General features: G+C 37.1%; 3 protein-coding genes across 4 annotated transcripts; 1 reads left to right on the plus strand and 2 right to left on the minus strand.

The window, feature by feature from the left end:
* The first annotated feature begins 3499 nt into the window (after positions 1 to 3499).
* Positions 3500 to 7284, plus strand: LOC114721728 (hydroxyproline O-galactosyltransferase GALT6-like). The gene is made up of 7 exons (XM_028907578.1): positions 3500 to 4310; positions 5132 to 5364; positions 5440 to 5730; positions 5819 to 5947; positions 6028 to 6201; positions 6489 to 6596; positions 6752 to 7284. The coding sequence occupies exons 1-7, from the start codon at positions 3500 to 3502 to the stop codon at positions 6959 to 6961; spliced, it is 1956 nt and encodes a 651-aa protein (XP_028763411.1). The 3' UTR covers positions 6962 to 7284.
* A 1371-nt stretch (positions 7285 to 8655) lies between these two features.
* LOC114721727 (DDT domain-containing protein DDR4-like) lies at positions 8656 to 16191 on the minus strand. 2 transcript variants are annotated; one of them, XM_028907576.1, is made up of 12 exons: positions 15319 to 16191; positions 15101 to 15211; positions 14133 to 14219; positions 14015 to 14052; positions 13851 to 13932; positions 13448 to 13554; positions 12837 to 13002; positions 11614 to 11706; positions 11293 to 11416; positions 10212 to 10254; positions 9876 to 10064; positions 8656 to 9806 (listed from the first exon to the last, which is right to left on the minus strand). In XM_028907576.1, exons 1-12 carry the CDS (start codon positions 15724 to 15726, stop codon positions 9050 to 9052), a joined length of 2205 nt encoding a protein of 734 aa, XP_028763409.1. In that variant the 5' UTR covers positions 15727 to 16191; the 3' UTR covers positions 8656 to 9049. The 2 variants fall into 2 exon arrangements, with proteins under 2 accessions (XP_028763409.1, XP_028763410.1); XM_028907577.1 differs by having other exon boundaries at positions 8656 to 9803; positions 15319 to 16189.
* Positions 16192 to 18102: 1911 nt separating this feature from the next.
* Positions 18103 to 22148, minus strand: LOC114721705 (HIPL1 protein). The gene is made up of 7 exons (XM_028907553.1): positions 21729 to 22148; positions 21452 to 21609; positions 20172 to 20975; positions 19879 to 20095; positions 19287 to 19465; positions 18752 to 18993; positions 18103 to 18655 (listed from the first exon to the last, which is right to left on the minus strand). Exons 1-7 carry the CDS (start codon positions 21817 to 21819, stop codon positions 18244 to 18246), a joined length of 2103 nt encoding a protein of 700 aa, XP_028763386.1. The 5' UTR covers positions 21820 to 22148; the 3' UTR covers positions 18103 to 18243.
* Between the last annotated feature and the right edge of the window lie 1199 nt (positions 22149 to 23347).

Genomic DNA, 23347 nt, shown 5'->3' on the forward strand with positions numbered 1-23347 from the left:
GTGTTTTAAAAAGTCAATTTGAAAAACTGAAACTTATATAGATTGATGATAAAAAAATAAGTTTAAATGTAAAATGAATAAAAAGATCATGGGCTTTTATATAATATTCATTTTACTAATTTGAGAAGATTAAGAAAGTTAAATAAATTACTATAAAGTATTTATATTTATTATTATTTTAAATTAATTTTTTTTGACTTATAAATAATATGTAATCTAATAATATAAGTATTTTAGAGAGATTAAGGAACATATAATATAATTGAGTAATTTATTTAGTTTTGTTAATATATTCAAATTAATATATCATATGTATGTGATTTAATAAATTTGAGAAAAATAATAAATTAAATACTTAACTTTTATTAGTACGTTTTTGAAGAAGAAAAAAAAAACCAGATTATTAGGTCAAGATTAAGACCTATTTAAGTATTCTTATTTTTCTTCTCATCTTTATTTTATCTTCTCTCTCCACGTTGGCAATGGGCAAAAGCTAAAAAAAAATTAAATTATGCTGTAACAAGCTTTTTATTCAGGAGTTAGATAGGACAAAAATTTAATCCAACTAACACTCCATCTATAGCCGCATCACCAACAAGTGTTTTGCAGTTTCCCATGCATTTTTTCATGTTCAAACGGTGATCCAAATATGCTTTACATCTACACTTCTGATTCTGATATGGATGTAAACAGACAATATTTGTTGTTTGATACTTTTAACATGTTTAATACTTCTTGTGTTTCCAGATGATTGGCAATGAGCTCGTATACTACTCTGTCTCTTATTATAAGACTCTTTTAACTAAATTGTACGGTTTAAGAAAATAATTAAAATTAGTTAAAGCAATTAGTATATAGCAAATATAATTTTTTTTCCAAATATACCCCTATATATAAATAGATAGATGTGATAGAGTAATAGTGAGATAAATAAAGAAAGAAAAGATAGTAAATACATTAAACTAGAGGTAAAATAGGTAATAATGCATTAAATGTTCAAACTTAAAAAAGATTTTATAAAAAGAAACAAACCTATTTAAAAAATTAGATCTTATAATAAAATAGAGGGAGTATATTATATGGAGCTCAATGAATAAGCCATATTGTTCCCAACGCCAACTTACAATAATAGTTTGTTATAGATCTTATGATGAAATGTGTGCTTGTTACGCCCAAAAAAAAAAAAAAGAAAAAAGAAATGTAGGCGCGCGCGCGCGCGCGGGTCTCTGGTTGGCTTCCCCAATCTCGTCGTCAGCTCGGGAAGGTGGCTGGAGAGTGAGACCAGGTCACCGGCTTCAAAGTCGTCTACCTGTGTGTCTCTCCTCCATCCCCCTCCCTCCCTCCCTCTCTCTACAATGGACATAATTTTCTTGATTTGCAGCCATGTAAGCAATAATTTGCAAGTCACGCTCCCGGTTTATAAAGGAAAAGTGGGGATTGTTCATGTTGTTGAGTCTGAGTAGTTTTATACTCAAACCCTGATTTGCAAGTCCATAACAATTACTACTACTTCGGTACTAAATATGAGAATTAGATGACTAATTTAAATAAATTAAGAAAATTAATTAAGTTAATTATTTATAATAAATAAGTATTATTTTTTTTCTAAAATATTCTTGTTAATCAAATATATTGACTAGAATTATCATTATTATAAGGACTATTTAAAGAAAAAAATATGAGAGATAAAATAAAAAAACTTTCTAAAGAAAAAAATCAAATGAGTCCTTATATTAAGGAAGGGAGGCGGTAATTTGCATATTAGAAGGAAAAGGGGGCTGCGTCACTTGCCAAAGTGACTATGATTTCCAATGGTTTCGTTCTCATGTTCTCTTATTTGCATATTGCAACTTCACAGCCAGTAACTTGCAATTGAAATTCATAAGGAGAAGGGACAATTTAACTTGTCAAGTATATGATGACTTGCAACGCTTCGGTATTCATTCTTTTATTTGCAACTCTGTAACGATGAATTTGCAAGACTCATCTATTTATAAAAGTAACGTTATAATGCTAACATACAAAACTTTACTGGATCTTAAGCTAGTTGTGCAACTGACATTTCAAAATTTAAATTTGATCTCTTCACTCTTAATTTTTTTCATATTAAATTCCCTGTTGTTACTTTTACAAATAAGTAATTGTCCAGTCTTTTTCATCTCAAATTTTATTTTAATAACGATTTATAATATGGTATCAATTTCTTATAACATATATACAGGCATATCAAATTCATACTAAATAATGAATACTCTTTTGATCCTTAATATAGGACCTAAATTATTAAATTGATTTTGGTCTTAATACCCCTATGGATATTCTCTCAACCATAATCAAGTAGAAGATAGAGAAAGGTTATTAAAAAGATGATTATGGTATTTTAGGAAAAATATGTTACATTTCTTATAATTAACTAACTTATCTAACTTTCTTAATTTAATCAAATTAGTTAAATAGGTCTTATATTAAGGATTGAAGGAGTATTTCTTAACTAAAATTAAATTTATGCTAAAGAAATAAACGTTATCATTTTTTTAGAGTCATGCTTCATTCATGCGTTGCACATTATTTTGGAACAACTTTCAATTTATGAAGGGTCAAATCGTCAATTTATTATTGATCGGTGACCAAAATGTAAAATAATCACAAATCGTTGGCCCATATGGAAAATCCGTTTTCTTATTTCTGTTTGTGGATTTTTTTTTAATTAGTCAGAGTATTCTCCCATTCGAAGTCTCCAACCGTAAAAAACTAATCTTTCAGAACTCAAATGGTAAGAAACTAATTTTTCAGGTACTGTCAAGTACCGTAATGGAACCCTTTCCAGCAATATTTTTCTCTATATATACCATGCTAAGAATCAAACCCAAAATATAATGTGTAAGGTGACCAAGTCCAAACACTTGTTGGTTGCTTTTGTGGATTGTTGATTGGTCGAGCGTAAAATATTGTCATGCATGGTTTCTTCACTGTGAACGTAAAAATGCTTTAATGGTTTCTCCTCCAAGAGCAGGGACCTCCCGAATCAGCTTAACCGAGGAAATAGTAGCTATGATTCTCTTAGGTATTCACGTAAACGTCAAGATCACATATCAAATTAACAACGTTTCAGTCCTTTCATCATTGACGTCAAGAATCTGGTCCAAGTTGATGCTTTGATGGGTAATCTTGCTATTACGACGAATTCAATTCATTTTTCAGAATTTGAATCCATCGATGTTCTCGACTTGAAGTTTTTTGACATTTATTCTCTATTCCTTCGGGGAAATTTCTATCATTTTCTCGGAAAATGCGCCATCATCACCCACCCAAATACAACGAAAACTCCTCCAACTCTTCGACTTTGAAACCTTTCTTGTCATAATGTATCGCTGGCCGAACGTAGCATCCTTCTCTCTTCGTTCACGTAGTTATTCTTTCCTCTAAGCTTTTGTGAAACTCCACCCAAGTTCAATAACATTTGGAATCCTTGGCAAGGATTTGACGCTAAAAAACAGAGATGAAGAAATGTAGGATAGAGAAATTAGAAACTTTTGTGTCATTGATCAGGCAGAGACCCATTCAGATTCTGATCATATTTGGAATGCTGTATATAATGTTGGTCACGCTGGAAATCCCCCTTGTGTTCAAATCCAGGTTTAGTGCTGTGTCTCATGATTTCTTGACTAGTCGTCCAGGGCTGGAGAGCGAGGAGGTCTTAGATAAAATAAAAGCTCCAACTCGACCTCTTGAAGAAGTTTCGCAAAATGCTTATCAACGCACTCACAGACAACTGAATGAGCACAAGATTATATCTGGCTTGATCTTCAATAATGAGACATTTCATTTGTCGGGTAGGGATGGGTCATCCGAGCTTTACGAGACAGCAAAGAATGCTTGGATTATGGGGAAGAAGATTTGGGAAGAGTTGGAAACGTTGAACTCAAGGACCATCCCTAAAAAGGCCGAGCACCAATCAGAGTCATGCCCGCCATCCATTTCTCTGTCTGGGTCAGAGTTTCAGGCTCGAGGGCTAGTCATGGTTCTTCCTTGTGGATTGACATTGGGGTCCCACATAACAGTGGTAGGAAAGCCGCAGGTTATCAACCCGGGTGTAGCTCCTAGGGTGGCAGCATCACAGTTTGTCATGGAGTTGCAAGGGTTGAAGATTGTGGATGGCGAGGATCCCCCAAGAATTTTGCATTATAATCCCAGATTGAAGGGGGATTGGAGTCGGAAGCCTGTAATTGAGCAAAACACTCGTTACAGAATGCACTGGGGTTCCGCACAGCGGTGTGATGGCTGGAAATCAAAGGCTGATGAAGAGACCGGTAGGTAATTGGCATTCATACTCACTGCAAATGGATGGTGAAGAAAAAATTTTGAATTCACCCCCACCCCCTCATCTCACAACATCACAAGGGAATGGTTTGAATCATTCAACTCTATTTACACTTTATCCCATTCTTGCCATATAAACTAGCCTCAAATGATCAGTTTAACTTATTTTAGTTGCTTGGTTATGTAAGAAATAAATGCTATTGAATACATGAATTTTAATTGTGGTGGATTTGATTACAGGTCCGGCCTTGATGGGCTAGTTAAAGTGGCAAGCCCAAATATATGCATAGTCAAAAGTCAGAATGGTCTCTAGGGTTGGACCTTCCCGTGCTTGGTTTTAAGAGCAAGAAGCTGTAGTTTGTTATAGCTGATAAATATTCTCCTTTCCTTTCAGAGAAAAGAAGACGGCATTATAATTGGAAAAGCTTGTCACTCCATTTTTACTTAGCAATAATGTCTTTGCTTTGCAGCTTAAAACTTGTTTTTCTAGAATAATGTATGGTATGCTCATTTCAGTGGAGAAATGTCAAAAAAGGTCAGGACGTGACTGTGATCTAGTGGGTACATTGAAACTTCCTAACTCGTTTCCCAGTAGCGAGTCATAAACTGCCCCTCTTCTCATTAACTACGACCTTAAAGGCTTTTATTCTCTGATCTTTAGTAAGCATGTTTCCCTTCTCTCCTTGGTATTGATAACGGTCTCAAAAAGAAACTATGTTGTAGTTCCTAATTATTGGATCTATCCTTGTGTTGTTTATTTGTTTTCCTTTGTAATTGCATCATGTTGAGTAATTCCTTATGTTGGCTACAGTTGATGGACTGGTGAAGTGTGAGAAGTGGATTCGCGGTGATGACAGTCATGCAGTGGAATCTAAGGCAACATGGTGGTTGAGCAGACTTATAGGTCGAACGAGAAAAGTAACAGTTGACTGGCCCTTCCCATTTTCTGAGGGCAAGCTATTTGTTCTTACTCTTTGTGCTGGAATGGAGGGATTTCATGTTAATGTTGATGGGAGACATGTGACCTCTTTCCCTTATCGCACAGTGAGTAAATATCCTCAAACTTAACCTGAGGATGGATTTTACTAGATTCTCAAGATTGCTCGTGGAATTTAGCAGGGTTTTACTCTTGAGGATGCCACTGGTCTTTCTTCAGGTGGGGACATTGATGTCCATGCCATATTTGCTACCTCTCTTCCTTCAGTTCATCCTAGTTTTGCTCCGCAGAAGCATCTGGACTTCTCAAGAAGGTGGCGTGCCCCACCACTTCCCGGTTTCGATGTAGAACTGTTCATTGGGGTCCTTTCTGCTGGAAACCATTTTGCCGAGAGAATGGCTGTGAGGAAGTCGTGGATGCAGCACAATCTCATCCAATCTTCTAAAGTTGCGACTCGATTCTTTGTAGCAGTGGTAACAATGACTAACATATTGTCAAGGTTATAATTCCATATCTGCTGTTCAGTTTGGGGCCTTGACGTTTAAATTGAAATTCTTGCAGCATTCAAGAAAAGAAGTGAATGTAGAGTTAAAGAAGGAAGCAGAATTTTTTGGAGATATTGTTATAGTGCCATACCTGGACAATTATGACCTTGTTGTATTGAAAACGGTGTCCATATGTGAATATGGGGTGAGTTGTTGATTGATACGGAAATTTTAAGAGTGAATAAGAATTTTCAGTGAGTATTGTATTTGTTTTATAATTCACAGCTTCGCACAGTTTCTGCAAAGTATATCATGAAGTGTGATGATGACACTTTTGTTAAAGTGGATGCTGTTATAAATGAAGCAAGGAAGGTTCCAGGAGATAAGAGCTTTTACATTGGTAACATAAATCACTTCCACAAACCTCTGCGCCATGGTAAATGGGCTGTGACATACCAGGTATAAATAACCTTTTGCATTGTTCTTATTAGAGGAGTTGAGTAGTAGGAACTATTTGGAAAAGAATTCAAGGAACTGGTCTGTTAGGATGTATTAATGAGTTGGCTTTTAATACACATATGCACACACTGAACTCCTCTTTAATTATGTGTCAGTTGTCTTAGCACACTGGCTGAACCATGCTTCCAAATGATGAAGTCCTGCATTTCTTTGCAACGCTTACACGTAGCCTATTATATATTTGGTATACCTGAATATTTAGAATTTTCTTGCCTATGCTAATGTAGGAGTGGCCAGAAGAGCGATACCCGCCCTATGCTAACGGACCAGGTTACATTCTGTCTTCTGACATTGCTCACTACATCGTATCAGAATTTGAGATCCATAAATTAAGGGTCAGTGAACTTATCCTCGTTCTATGTTTCGCTCTGTGCTGCTTTTATGGTTCAAAAATCCAAATGCTTTGCTCCCTTTCTGTCAAGCTCATGGCTTGTTTTTGAAGTTTCTTCCTTTATGCTAAATGCGTTTTTATCAATAATTCTCACTGCAGTTGTTTAAGATGGAGGACGTGAGTATGGGAATGTGGGTAAAGCAATTTAACAGCTCAAAACAAGTGATTTATGTACATAGCTTAAAATTCTGCCAGTTTGGCTGCGTAGAAGGCTATTACACAGCACATTACCAATCTCCAAGGCAACTAGAGTGTTTGTGGGATAAACTGCAAATGCAAACAAGGCCTCAGTGCTGCAATATGAGATGATCAGTAAGTAAGAGCTATGCTCATTTTGCGTGACAAGTAGATATACAAGACGTGAGACCATGTGGACATTGCAACGCAGCAAACTTCTGCAGTTCAGAAATCTTAGATGACTGGCAGTCCAGATGTGCTGGTTCTTACCCACCTCAAATCCACTTTCTACAGAAAACTCAACATTGTGGAAAGTTGTTGAATTTTGATTTACCAGGGTCATCACTCCTTTCTTTGTGTAAGATCCTAATCCCTGTGGCTTTGAACCCCATACAATTATCTGATTGAAAAAATTGTACGGATGGATTTAATACTTTTCATTTTTTGGCCGAAACGATGGGTTTAATACTAGAGTAAAAGATATATTCAGTGCAAAAGTGCTTGATTTATTAAGCGTTGATTCTAGCTTTGCATCACCGCCTCTGGTTTTGTACATCACGTGGGGCGTAGTTAAAATTCTCTCTCTCTCTCTCTATTTGTTTTATACTAGTTAAAATTCTTTGTTGAACGGGGATATGTTGATATATTGGTATTATTTCTTGGCCTCTTTTGTTTTAATAATAATAATATTATTATTATTATCATTATTTTATTGACATAAACCCAGCATTTAAAAAAGTGAGTATATTGTAATTGCACAAACTGTAAAAAAATTTTTTTTAAAAATTCTACCTCCGGTTCTAATTATAAAACCTTATTTATAGTCTACAAGCAAAATGTTATAATTAGGAGCAGAGGTAATATATTATTTAAGACTTATGAATAATTAAATTTATTTTATATTTTATGACTAATATGAAGAAATCAAGATAAAAACGCTTTCAGTTATGTTTCCTTCTACAATCCATGTTTTCTTTTCTTTGCAAAACCATCCCTTTTAAAAGTACTGTTTTATTTTATATTAATCAAACACACACACATGGTGTGATAAATAGATACATACATTACAGTACAAATATAAAGATGCTTTTTGAAGCCTATTTTTCACTGACCGAATTAACATAGCTTGTTTTTTTATCTTTTTGTTTTTTGTTTTTGCCAACCGTTTTTCATCTTAATAGACGAGCACATTTTTCAAAATAAAAAAAATAATTATAGTCATCCCCATCAACTTTAGATTAAGGGGTGTTTGGCAACCCCAATAAATGCTTTTAAAAAACAATTTTTCACAAATTGAAATAATCTCCTTCACATATTTACTTTGAAAATGTTTGAATGGAATTAAAATCATGATTTTAAAAATATTTCTATAGTGTATAAAATAAATATATGAAGGAATTAGCTTCGTTTTGTGAAAAAAATACTTCTAAGAAACACTTTTGGAGACTTCCAAACACTTCTTTCATGTACCACAAAAACACTTTTAAACCTATGATTTAGTTTTTATCAAAACACCCCAAATATGACTTGTACCCTATGAAATTTGAGATAAATTACATTATTATGTCTTGAAATAAAATAAAACTTTTTGCAAATATTCTATCATACAACTTGTAAAATTCATACCACTTTCTCTCATTTAGTGTCACTTGAAATTCATTTTAACCCGAACAAGTGTAGAAAGTGTCTCAACTTCACCAAACGTAGCGCTGCAGCAAACAATATTATCAACAATTGAGGCAACAGAAGCAATAGTGTAGTCAAAACGAATGAGCCTTTAGATTTTGATCTGACCAAAGTTATCGACAAAGCCAATCAGACCCGTGTGCCGATGAAGAACTCAAGCTGATGATTACTATATGGTTCAAGAAAAATAGAACTACATGGCTTGATGATCCAAGAAGCCGTATCTGTGTGAGGTTACAGTACTAGTTATTGTACATTGCCTGGGTGAGGCTGAATAACAGCCAGCAAGTTTTCATTCTCATTCATTTTCATTGACCTTTTGAATGTAGGCTTAGTAAAAATGACTAACTATACTATACAACTCACCATCATGCTGCTACAGGTGGAAAATCACGCATCATGGTAGCTGCCTAGGTTATGCCTTTGGAAGTGATCTGATGGTAACCTTGGGGATTATAACAAAATTTATAATTATATCATCATACATATTTCCTCGATCAGAAGACTAATATCTACTATCTAGAAGGGGAAGCTTCAGTAATCATCATTTTCATCTTTCATTATCGAGTTTGGACCATCTTCAAAACCTGAGCTAGGAGCAAGCTCATTCAAATCAAGGAAGCGTCTTTTGTTCATGCCCTCAACTTCCTCCTGAGCGGGACTGTTTAGTCTTTCTGGCGGCTGGTTTTGTTTTCTCTCCTCCACAGGAAAATCAGTTGGCTTATCTAGGTTCATTTCTTGTTCATCCTCTCGCTCTTCGTCATCTTTGCCAACATCTGAATCTTCAGTTTCAGTTTCCATCATATATTCCCCGTTCTCATTCTCACTGGGATCTGAATGATCATCTGCAGCATTAGACTTCTTAGGTTTTGTAGATTCTGATTCTGAATCTGACATCACATATTGTCTGTAATTTATTCGGTTTCTGGTAACCCTTTTACTGCGTCGAAGACCTGATTGAATCTCACCAACAGATTGGAGCTTAGTTTCCCTCCTAGTACGGCCTGCCAATGGCTTGAATTTACGGGGTTGGTCACTACTGTCCTCACTGATGCTCAACGAATCTTCCTGATCATCATCTTCAACATTTTCTTCATCCCATTGGTATTCTTCATCTCCTTCAGAGCTACTAGAAACCTTTCTTTGCTTACGTTGCCTGAGATATTCGTCATCATACACGGCTTCTCCAACAATATCATCATCACTATCAAAGTCTTCCTCATTATCTGAAAGTGCTTCAACAAACTCTTTCTCTGAATACCGCATAGGCCTTTGTCTTCGTCGATTGCTGCTGTGAAAACAAGTCAATCAGCAAAGATCAGATACAAAGGACCAGAAAAAATTTACACAAGACACAAACCTTCGATCCAATGGTTCAGATTCAAGCTCTTCTTCGGCATCATCAAAGTCAGGTGAATTTGGAGATGGCATACCAAAGCTCAGATGTTCAGGGGCGTGTGAAGGCCCAATCAATTTACCGTTACTCAAAGCTTCAGGTTTTTCTCCTGCTTCTCTCCTGGCCATAGGCTCTGGGGACGGTTGTTTTCGTCTGACAAAGGAGGAAGCGGATATAGCCATTAACACCAAACACAAACGCGTATGATCCCCCCGGCCCCCCCCCCAAAAAAAAAAAAAAAAGCAGATGAAAAACAGCAAGAGGAGAGCAGGGCGGAAATGATAATGATGAATTCCATACTTTGTCATCTCAATTGCCTCATTGATGGACCGATCATAATCATCTGCAAAGATATTTATGTCAAAATTTCCATTAGGATACCTTCATCTCATTAAAGTATTTTGTAGCAAGATAATTGAATACGTTCTGGTACATGGGGAATCAGGGGGCTAATTGGGGAAATAGCAAGGAGAGAGTAGTTTGGGAATATAGTGTGGTATCATTACAAATAGGGGCAGCACAGATGTATCGAGGGGTCTTGTGAAATCAAATACATTATGGTCCCATTTGGTATAAAGAATTGAAAATGAGGGTAAGGATTGAAGTTGGAAAAACATGTTAAAAGAGTGTTTAATATGAGTGATTGCTGGTTAATTGGGATTGGGCAAATCCATACATGTGGGTTTGGGGAATCCCACCTATATGGGATTGTCTAATCCCATGTAATAAGAGAATATTCATACTAAACACTCTTTTAACATGTTTTTCCAATCCTAATCACAATCCTTATCCTTTATTTTTAATGCGTCATACCAAATGGGACCTGTGTTCCCAACAGACCCTCTCCCCACTATTTCCCCAATTGCCCCCTAATTCCCCGCATGTTAGATTGAAATAAAAGACAGTAATCAGGTAGTTCAAATTGGGATTTGATAACAATGACAGAAAAACAGAGTGCCAATGCATGAAGCTGCCATCATGCTGAGAAAGTATCCTAACATCTGCCAAGTACCAGAAAGAATCACCATGACAAATTGATCAAATCAGATGACTCATGATCCAAAAACAGGAACCTACCGTTTTGTAAGTCCCACGAAGAATGGTAATTACTATATTGATGAATATTAGAATTATCACACCCAGACCTTATGCCCCATGCAACAGTATCTAAGGCCCCCACAGACCCAAAATAACAAAATCACTAAAATTAAGTATTGTTAAATGAGACAAATGATAACATGATGAAATAAAATGTGAAAAAAAAAAGGATGATGAAAGGCAATAACTGAATTAATGCGAGCATTGGTAACCAAGTATCATATACCAATAAAATTCAAATGCAGCAACCAGTAACGATGGGTTTCAGCTTTCTTGCTCTTACCAAATGTATAGGTAACAGGCTTCCTGCCCCGAAGTGACCGCCCAGGACCAATCCCATCAACAACCAAGAAGTTATCAAGAAGAAGAGCTTCTCTTTGTTGCTTTTTCAGCAACCGCTCTTTTTTCTGTGCATATAGTGAGTACAAAATAGTTTAGTATTGGTTAAGCAACTAAACACAGCTAAACCGACACTGAAAATGCCAAGAAGGTAAAAACAGAACAACCAAGGATTCTTCATTGATTCGCACAATGCCATCATATTCTCATTTTCCTCATCAAAGCAAAGATCAGGAAACACATGCGAAAATATACAAACGAGTACCTTATGAACCTTCTCAATCTCAGGAAGCATGTCTATCTTCAACTTTTTCCCTAGTGACACCTCCGTTTTGTTTTTGCTTGAGAAAAGCTTATTCTGCATATGAAGATGAGCAAATTCAAACAAGATACAGCTCGATGCAAAGTAAAAAAGGCTAGAATCCACAGGCTGTGGTAGAAGAAGAGGTGTATACACATCCACACACACCCTCTCACACACACAATATTGACATAAATATAATCATGCCGAGGGTCTACCCCTCAAAATATACCAGTAACGTTGGTCAAACATAACCCCATTAAATAATGGTGGAAGCTAGGTTTAACCCAACACAGTAAAAGGTCAAAACGAATGCGCTAGACCTATAAAATGCCTTAAATGAGAGGTGTTAGAAAGGTACTCAATCGTGTAAATCAAAGTGATAAACATGATATACAGACACACACAAAAAGATAAATGTAGTTTGAAATAACACTTCCCGTAAAGTTTGAAAACTTATGACGTGAACAAGAACTAAATAAATGTAGCATCCATGATATTCATAAGCTATCAACAAAAGATAAATGCACTATTCAAGCTCAAAATTCTCTGAAGACATAGAAGAAAAAAATTAAAGCCTACCATATTAGTTTATGAATCCAAAGTAATAATCTCAAAAAGTAATATCCTAAAGATGCCAGCGTAAATCAAGAGTAATAACCTTTTTGATGCAGACATTTAAAATATTTGCCCCCAAAACCAATTATTACTACCTTGATTTGATTTCAGTATGAAGCTGGTTTGACAAGTTATCAAACCTCCATACACCCATGAGGATAAAGATGTTTTCCCCACATTATAACATGGCAAAGGGTCATTTGCAGAATTGTCATGCTTATTGTATTTTGGCCTATGCTCTATAACATAGAATGAGTCGTTCAGTGATAAATTCAACCCTTTTTTGTCTATCAAGATCTTCAAAAAGACTATAATTCATTTTCAGCAACCAAAAGAAATGGCTATGGAAAATGAAAAAATTTGATGCAATATTATATGTAAGCATATCATGTGTTCTTTCATCAAGTGATTTTAATGAAGTTAGGGTTCCTGATCATGACAAAATTAAGATGAATTTCTGTTGTTCACATGACAACATCATGTAATGGCACTCATGAATTACTTGAAAACATGCTCACTGTTATTGGATAACACAGAAGCATGATCATATACAGGCTTCAATAACTTACCGTGACATCTACAAATTCATCAAAATTGGTAGCAACTGCTTCCCACTGATATGTTGTACTAGAATTGACCCGGGAACCTTTTGGTTTCCCTTTCTTCATTTGAATCACTTCAGTTTTCCTCACTTCCCGATACAACCTATGGCCAATCATCTGGTCATCTTCATACCTGCTCAAACCAAATGCCAAATGAATAAAATGAACAGAAATAAACGTAAAGTAGCTTTTCACCACAATAGTGTTATGTATTTATAATCCGTGTAATCTAAGTAAGGGTAGATGAGTCATTAGCCTAGAACCTTTGGTTACCGTTAGAATAGTGTGTCAGCATTAGTTAAGTTAGTTACACTTTCCGTTTCCATTTTCCTTCTATAAAAGGATACTCCCTAGACTAAATCAATTGTACAGTGAATAGCTAATAAAGTCAGGATTATCCCCAACTCTTGTGCTCTCAGGTTCTCTCTTTCTCTCTCACTCTCTTCTATCTCTCTATTCTCCTCTGTCCTACTCTCTTTCCCTCTTTCTTCTTCCTAATTACAGGAACATACCAGATAGTTTCAAAATTTCAATAGTCAGAATAAAATTTTAGATTTTGAGAAGTACTACTATATTACCAATAAGAAATTCCATGGGAATCACCCCCAATACGCTCTTTACGAAATGATGAAAGTTGAACACCACGTTTGAGTGAGCTGTCAATATAACTTCGAATATCTTCTTGCTGCAAAATTTCAGCCAAGTTTAATCATTTGAGACATTGGTTGATTAGTAGAACAGATATATAAAGTAGGACAATATCAAGCTACAACAGCATGAGAAATATAATGGTTCACTTGAACCTCAAAATAGATGTTCATATGTAATGGACGCACCTTTCTCCCCATCCCCAAAAGATAAAGAAGTCAAATTAAACAAAGATTATTGATCCTCCAAAATAAATATTAACGCGAATATGTGAAGTACGCCCTGCTCAATGTGAAAATACATGGGGGCAGAACAAATTAACAGTAATAGTACCTCAACGCGAATGTCACATAGTGCCTTTAAGATGACCACACGAATCCCAGGATCAAGTGATTTGTATGCCTCTATTTCTAGCCTGCCATGCCAGCATCATCTGAGACTTCGGATAACATATAGATTAACATCATAACTCATTTGACATTAGCAGCCATACTTACCCATGTGAAGCAACAATAGGAAGTTCTCCATCCGCAACCTGCGTTTAAATCCCAACCCTTGTAACTACAGAATTCACATTATTCTCTAATATGAACTAGCTGAAAATGATTTCATTACCCAATGCCACCAATCTCTCAATTTTCTGCATAATACCGTTATCCAGGTATCACGTGTGAGTGCCATTCGTGTAATGGGAGGGATCGCCTATCAAAATATATAATTAGATTATAGATGTTATAAACAGACAAGCAGCAGCTTTGCAAACACGCATAATTGTGAAGGATAGATTTCTTGTGCCATGAAGTCATAAACGTTGAGACAGAGGGTCATTCACACTATGCATCAGAAACTCATAAGAAAAGAAAACTCCAAACAATGCAAAATTTTAAACTGTAAGAAGTAACATCAATAGCTTTAAAAGAGTTCACTTGCTCTGCCCCTCAACAAAGCATAATATTGTCCCAAAAACTGCAGTACTTTTCCATGTTGACCCTTCCTCTTAGTAATTTTATTTTTAAAGATGACTGAACCTTCCTAGAAACTCTCCAGCATTGAAGTACACATTACTGTTTTGGAAGAAGGATTAATTACCTACAAAACTATATTGCATTCAGAATATTAAGATACTTCATGCAAGTTTTGGGGGTTCCTCAAGTCTCTCACATGGGCATGACCCATTGACATAAAAATTTACCCAAGTTTTCACCTATGAGATAAAAATATTCCCAGAACACATGGCAAGTATTCATGTTCATGTTACCATTTAAGCTAGATAAAAGCAAATGTCTGGCTGAGTCATTCTATATTCTTTCAGACACCACATCTTCCTACGGGCTCATGATTACAACTTTAAAACTGTAAATTCATCTCATAGTTCAGCGGTCAACTAAACTAGCATCAAGCAATAATTTGAAGTTAAAGGTACAACGTTATAAAATACTGCAAATTTTGCAAGTCTGACACAAAACAGAAAGAAACTCTGATTAATCATACTTCAGAGAAGAAAACATAAAAAATAGAGAATACTAAGCTAGCATAAAGAAACCAGAAGACTTGACCACCGTTCCTGAAAACAAAGCACCAACCTTTAGCAAGGGCATATGTATATCACTCAATGTGTCATTGGGGGAAAGGAGAGCAGTCTCAAACTCTTCGGCCGAGAATTCGGCTGAGATATTCAAAAGAGGCCTAAATACCTGCAACGGCAAGGCAATGCAAATACGTAAGCTCCAAAACACTGCATACATAATCACACCATCCATCAACGCAATTCGATAGCAAAGATCACAGCTTTCCAGCTCACATGCAAGAAATTGAGTATTGAAGCTAACTCCCACATAGACCTCAGGTTCCATCGAGGCAACTGCGAAGGTGACGGAAGCTCCACAAGTGGAGTCACAATACTGCTACATTGCTGCTGTTGCTCTGGCGAGTCCTCCGGCAGCCGCTGCCCCTTCTTCGAACCTTTGAGTCGCCGGCCGGCGGCCGGCTGCGTCGATGAGTAGAGGCGAGAAGCAGCTCGAATGGTGCACGCGCGAGGCGGGCGGTTGCTCCTGGTAGTGGTGGGAGCGGCGGTGGTTTCCTCCTTAGAAGTGGGAACGACGTCGTGGGTGGAATTTGATATATGGCCCCGAGAATTGGGTTCGGGGGAGGATCGATTAGAGGGTTCGTTAGAAACAAGAGGAGAAGGAGATCCCTGGGACATGGTCATGTAGATCAAAACTCAAAAGGGTTTGGGTATAGTCATGGCGGGATTTTATGTAGTGAGGATCATAAGGTAGCCAGGAAGCATTGGAGAGAGAAATCAAAGTAAAAGGGATTTTGTTAGAAATAGAACTAAAAATAAAAAATAAAACAGAGAAAAGCCCTTTTTCCCACTGAAGAGAGAAGCAAACACAACGTATGGAAACTAGAAAGTAGAAAATAAATTAAAATTGTGATATTTGAAGAGCCAAAGGATCCAACTTGAAGCCCTCAGTCCCAATACAGAAATGAACCTATATAGACGTCCGGCTTATGTGACTGCAAATAGGAACAGAGACGAGGTGATACAGTGGAGAGGGGAGAGAGATGAAGAGTGTCGATTCAATTGCTGCGATTTTGATTTGATTTCGCTTTGCTTCTTTAGTTGGAACAGTTCGGGTGTTACTTCTGAGTTACAAAGTAAAGTTTGGCAAGGCAGCAAGACAAAATCATATGCTGATCCTCCGAATTATAGCAAGAAGTATCCCCAGGTCGATTTTTATCACCTGGGAAAAAAAGGGAATATTGCTTCTTCATTTTTTTTTTCTACGGCCATCACCCCATTCTTCAAAGTCTTGTTTTCTTAATCTAGATAAAAAAACCTAAACTGTAATATAAGACATTTAGAACTTGGGTACTGGCATAAAATCCAAGGAGCAAACCGAGTAAATATATGTTAACACTAATCTTAGTTTATCTAAATGAATTTGTTATTTTCTTATCTCGTTTTCATTGTAAGAGGTAAATTTTCTGAAGTTGATGAATAAAACAGATGAGAGCTTCATGACTTGAAATATTTACTTCAAAGCCAGATTGATGATACAAGATGGAAGCCAAAGTCTTTAGTTTAGAATTTTTTTTACCAAAAAGCAATGAAAAAATGTTAATAACTAAGATTAGGTTTAGTAGAATTAAGTACTCTCTTATAATATAACGAATTACAATTTGAATTATTATTGAAAGATGTGCTTCCTTTTAGCATATCAAATATACCTTTAATAAAAGAATATATATGCCTCCGTAAAAATGTTTTTATAACTTGAAACCAAAGTTACTGCCTTTTTTTGGGGGTTAAAACATGGCTTTGTCAAGATCCAACAAATTATCAAAGACACCCTAAATTGCTATTTTACAAATAAGTTGTGCGGTCCACCATCATTTTCCTAGGTGAATATGAAGCAAAAGGGTTAGAGCCTTGATCTATTCCAGCAACCCATGACCCTGATCCTCTTTGGAAGAATGAAGAGTTTGGTAGGCATGAGCAACTGTTTGAAAATTCACACATTAATGCATCATATCATGAGGGAGTGCCTTTTTTGTTTCTTTTTTTTTTTTTTTGGTCAAAGAGGAAGTAGCTCCTAAAAGTCCTATTATTACTAAATGGACCCGAATGAGTAAAAATTCCTTACCCTAGCCCAAACGAAAATGCGAACACATGTAGCAGAACGACATGTTATATTGTTGCCCCCTCATGATGGCTTTCTTGGGAGTATAAAAGGGTGCCACAGAGGCCAACGACCGATTCTTTTGTACGGGCGCCTGGCCGTAAGAAGGAAGCGAGTGAAGCGACCGACACCAATGGACGTGTTTGCAGTTGCAGAGATGGAGGAGCAAGGATCGGTCATGGCAATGGACGTCGACGATGTTGACCCTCTCGATATTTTCGGCGACGGACTTCTATGCGCCGACAACAAGCTCGCCGACGCCGACTTTTTCAACTCCTTCGAGGACGATTTCGATGATTCTGATATCAACTGATCCCCACTTCTCCCCCTTCCATCTTACTTGTAATCTAGCTTGATTTTGAATTTGTTAGGGTAGCGTTATTTTGCTCTAAATTGTTCAAAGGGAAAACGTCTTGTGTTTCTAGGATGTCTATTGTTTGAATGTGGATTGCTCATATTGATGTGAAGGTTATCATCGTCGCTGCACATCCATTTGGAATACATTCAATGAATGATATGATTCGTAGTATTTAATGACAGATCTTCTAATGTTTCAATTAGTGGCTGAATCTTTCCATTAACACCCTCTCTGCCCCTTCATCTTCCAAGTATAATCACTGAAGTTCCAATATTGCGAGCCAGGTTGGTTTTGATTTCTCAGTGGCAGCCAGTTGATAGCACGATCTGTTTCTAACTATAATTCTTTCTCCAACAGAAACATTCCAAGCCTTTATGGTCCCTGAAGCTAACTGAAATGGGTAACGCTATTTTGAAATTGAATTTTACCAGAATTAAATGAAATCGATAATCTACTGAATGGCTCACATAACAAGGAGCTCCCTGACATGGGGCTTATTTCAACTCAGCCATGCAGCAAGATCACAGAAGAACACAGTGAAGAAAGTAGAAGGGACACTGGTAGAACGAGAACCTCAATAGTCCATACTCAAAAACTTCTACTGATGAATCATACAGAACGAGAGAAAAACTTGGAAAGGATAAAGAGGTACTGTAGCGTCACATTCATCCTCCCCTGGTCTTTACATAGTGTTCAGGAGATGATAACATATAAGATACAACAGGAAATATGAAAGCTGCAGAAACAGATTGTCAGAAAGGATACTCCCACGGCTAGCATGTGATGGAGAAGGGGCTGGGCTAGAACCTGCTGGGGTAGCAGTTTCCTTTGAGCAAGTGTAACCGCATCGACTTGGACGAACAACACGGTAAACACCAGTGCTTGTAAGCACATAAACATCTTTATTGTTGTCTTCCCCAAATGAGAAGATGTAACCTATAGATGACTGGGAGCTTCCGGGTACAGAGTCGCATGGGATAGGAGAATCACGTGCACAACTGAAAGGGATTTTGTTGGTAGTGAAGTTTCCACTATTTTCCGGATCCTCAATGCTTGCCCACATAGAAACCGCATACAGATCTCCATACAAGTACCTGACAACCACGCAATGATTGATGAGCAGAAGTTGGTAAAATTTCAAAGAGAGCTGCTTTCTACCTCGAAGGCCATAGAAGAATATGCTTGTTTACCTTCCATACGTGCAAGGATCAGTCATAGACCTATAGAAATAGCCCCCAGTAACGGAGGCTGATCCTTCATTCTTGTTTACTTCGGAATGGTTGTAACCTGCTATTGGGAATACTGGATTTATGGAGTCCAAAGAAGTGTTGCCTCCAGGTGAATCCTCAGGGGTGAATTTGTAGGGGCCCTCATAAACACGCCACCCATAGTTCCCGCCTTTTGTAATGAGATCCACCTCCTCGTAAAGATCCTGTAAATCAGCATTAATAACCTCAAATTTGCTGGATTTTACAGAAATGTAATTCTGATACAGGAAGAGGGCCACTGAGGATTCTTCTTGTTGAGTGATACACTAGACATAATACGTACGAGTCAAAACTGGAAATGTAACTTGAATTTGTACACATTTCAAAAATTTTGAAGTTTCTCTTGTGGGGAAAGCGGCAATCATGTCACTTCAGAGGACCTAGGTTCCTTATTTAGTTGTTTATAACGGTGCTGTAATTATTAACTTCACCAGATTATTCATAAGCTTTTACAAACCTGGCCAACATCTGCACACACAAAGTAGGAAGGTCTTTCTGAATCAAAGCTACAGCGCCAAGGATTTCTTAATCCCAGTGCCCATATTTCAGGCTGGAGATCTGCATCTTCAGTAAATGGATTGTCCTTAGGAATAGAGTAGTTACCCCAAAGATTAAGTTTGGTGATTTCTTCTGCACCTGAAAGATCCAAGATAGATGTCACACCCAAGTGTGGGATAGAATGATATTTATCTAAAATTTGCCTGTTAACTGGTATCAGTAATTGTACTTGTCATGGACAGCGAACAATGGGAACCTGATCCAATGAAGTGGCTAACATAAATCAATTCAACAATAGAAAATTTTTAAAAGAAGTCTTCAAGATCTTAAAGGGGGTCGCTAATGGGATGTTAGTATGGTTTTCAAGGCGCCTGTCATCTTTCGTTAAAGTGATAGGGCAGAAACCAATTGAAATTTGGGATACAGTAGTATCACTATACGGTGAAAAATTAGAGTGTGAAACCTGATCCAACTGAAGGTTGAAAACTTAGCATCATTTGGTTGAACAAGGTATTGTATCAAATTCACAGCTAATAATGAGCTATACTCACTTGGAATGTTGTCAATATCAAGTCTCATGATCTTTCCAAGCAACGATTTCTTGTTCTGGGCAAAATTATATGGATCACCACTGCCGCCTCCATATCCCATCATGAAGTATAAATACCCATCATCAGGCCCAAAGAGTATCTGACCCCCATGTTGAGACGTAAATGGGAGACCCATGGTGAATATCCTTCTCACCTCTATGGGTTTCGCACTTTCGGCCTGGAAAAACAAAAATTCAGTTCTACTCATTGGATTGAACTAAATGCATAGAAACTATGGGTGCAGAGAGGTGTACCATGGAAGGCTGGTTTGCAGTACCATTAACAGTATATTCTGCTATAACAGATTGATACTGGCATGGTTGTGCACCATTTTCAGTGCCTAGCTTTGATGGATCACAATTAACATCCGAGTTACATGCACATCTTCCTGCACATTGTGGTGACTTAGACTTATCACAGTTATATGACGCAAAAAAACGACCATTTTTCGCAAAGTCTGGATGAAATGCCATGCCCATCATTCCAAATGCTGAATCAAAATAGACCCGATCAGTCAGATCAACAAAGGGGCTAGATTCATCAAACTCCATTGTCCCTCCGGATCCCTCAGCTGGAAGTGTTGCCAACCACACCTTACCCATTTGGTTAGAGAAGAAAGCGCGATTAGAACCATCAGGATGAGCAACCATGTTGAGATACGATCCATTGCCGATTTTCTCAAGACACAAGCCATCTGGAGGGCTATTAGGAGTCTTAGTTTTATTTAGTTCAACAGGTTTACCATCAAAACATACTGATTCATCACTTGAAGCTCCGCCAAATGCCTTGCAGAAATCAGTTTTGGACTGCCAAAGTTCAGTGAGCTTGGCAGCTTCAGTATTTACCGTAGCTCCTCCTGTCTGACCTCGTAATGTAGGAGAAAACGGAGAATTTTTTATGGACACATTCTGGCATGTATCCCAAACTAGGGAGCAGAAGTCCTCTACTGCCGCCTTTGACTGAGTAGTATTTGTTGAAATGGTAGAATTGCAAAGGACAGGAACTGATCGACCAGAGGATTGAACCGTAAATAGCTCAGCCGAAAATGGGTCACACCTCTACAAGCAAACAGAGCATAGGAATGCAGGGAAGAAGTTATTGGCATGAAGTCTGAAACAGCAGCTCGTGATAAAGATTGAAGAATCAACTGGTCAACTTATTCAATTATTCATAGTTCAGGATAGGTTGGCCACTTTATGGTTGATATGACAAGGAAGTTCCTCTAACCTACTCATATACTATTTGGTATGCCTGGTTAAAAAACTACAGCCATGGGTTTCCGCATATGAAAAGTTGATTCTAACGGAAGTTATTGAGCTGTTTCTATTGTCCCACGAATGAGAAAGATCTCTAGAATCAGATATCAATATTATCCTACCAGACATACATTACTTCAAGTGACAATTAAACTTGGTCACTCGTAACAATCACTCAACCTGTGACTGGTCCTTAATATCTGTTTATGTTTCATTCCATCATTCCATCAATAGACTGGAAGCAACTTTTCTCCCTATTTGGGAATTAAAGATCTTACCGCACAAAGTATTGATTTCAAAACGGAAGCACAGCCAGAGTCAGATATATTCATCACTTGGAATTGCTTTGCTATTTGTGCATCTTCTGTGGAGTTGCAGCACGTGCTTCCATTATACGGACAAAAGCTCAGTGTCGTGTTGAGGGTAAAGGGCGCTCCTACACCAGATGAATCAGATTGAATAACAACACAATTATAGGAGAACAGAGCAGGCCATCATTTAAGGCACTGAAATCCATAAAGAAATAAAAAGCGGGAAAATAAGAGAAAGACTCACTGGAATCAATACATAGAGGAAGTGAAACCGAACAATCCAAAAGCAGAAGCAAGCAAAAGATCAAGAAGCTGAAATACAGAACAAACTTCATAGCTTCAAACCAGTTAGCAAGTTTACCACTACCAGAACAAATTCAAGATCATCTCCTCCTCAAATATATCCCAGAGCACAGTCAAAAAGCCACGCTAATGGATTTGACTTGATGAACAGAAAGAAAACAACAAAGACAATCTAAAAGGTCCTTCTGGGTGGTTTACATTGTGTCAATTGCCGACTACTCTTAACAACAGAGCATCTTCTTCAATACTCCCTTCAACATGCCCACCTCCATCTCAATTTTTTAATACCAAATCACTTTCAACCTTGCTATCAAATCCATGCTAAGTCAGCTCCCACGGTTTCTTTTAATTAATAAAAAAGCTGCCTCACAGTTCAACCAGCATGATACGAGTTGGTATGAACTCCTATCCTTCAAAGCCCCTTTTAGGGTTGTCGTAAGCCCCAACGTCACAGGTTGAGATGAATTGAATAATGCATAGAGACACCAAGTGGGATGCCTCTGAAGTTGACTTTCCCTGTCAAAGTGCGTAATTAAGAAATGGGATGGTGGTTGAGAAACCCCAAGTGGGGTAGATCTTGGTTGTTTTGCAGCGTTCAGAACAACTATCGGTTTCCTTGTGAGTTGAGACTGGGTTGAAAATTGAGAAGCAACTGGACTCTGAGCAATCAAATATCAAATTCATATTTTACTTATTTAGTAGGTAAAGGGATCAACTTGGGATCACCACCAGACAAAAAGTTAAGACTTTTGTGAGGGTAGAGATGGGAGTGGAGGGGTGAGAGAGGCATTTGAACCTAAAAACGGGGAAACAAAGAAAGATAAGAAGAGCGATTTGCAAGATAAATTAAAATACATCAAAATTATTGGTCATGATATCACATGATCATTATTGATGGCACAAAGTTTACAGTCCCCAGACAACCCAGAATAGAAAATGTCTGGTCAGAGCACATAATTTGGTAGTAAACCCACGTTTTCACAATCAATTTTTTTATTCGGTAGCGCCGAAGTGGAACATTGTGTTGAACGCAAACAAACGGATAAAATGAGTTTTCATATTCCGGCGAACACACTTTTTTTGAGTCTCATTTACATTGTACTGCGTCCCTAAAGAAACAAGTTTCACAGTCCGCGTCAACGGTAAGGTAATTTAATGTCATGAAAACTCCACAATAAGTACAAAGTCGTTGATTGAAAAAATCTTACCTGGATCTTTCTTTTATTTGATTTTGAATATTTGAAAGCTATTCATTTAAATTATTCGATTCTATCAGATTGCCCATGAGGCTTTCGTCAACCAAATAATTATTAAAAGAAAATTATAAGCAATAATTTGTATTTTTATTATCAAGTTTTCAATTTAAATATAATGGGAGGAAGGGAGGGGGAAAACAGACAAGCCTAGGATATTAAATTTATTTTTAGAGACACGCATCAGTGTATTTGAAGAGAACATGACATAAAAAAAGAATCTATGAATGAAAATCGTTCTCATCTTTTATACTTATGATTTACTAGTGAATTTAGAACATAGACCTTTGAAACAATTATATCGAAA

Source organism: Neltuma alba, unplaced genomic scaffold (genome assembly GCF_004799145.2).
Source record: "Neltuma alba isolate B1F8T4 unplaced genomic scaffold, ASM479914v2 tig00012062_pilon, whole genome shotgun sequence".
Taxonomy (NCBI): domain Eukaryota; kingdom Viridiplantae; phylum Streptophyta; class Magnoliopsida; order Fabales; family Fabaceae; genus Neltuma; species Neltuma alba.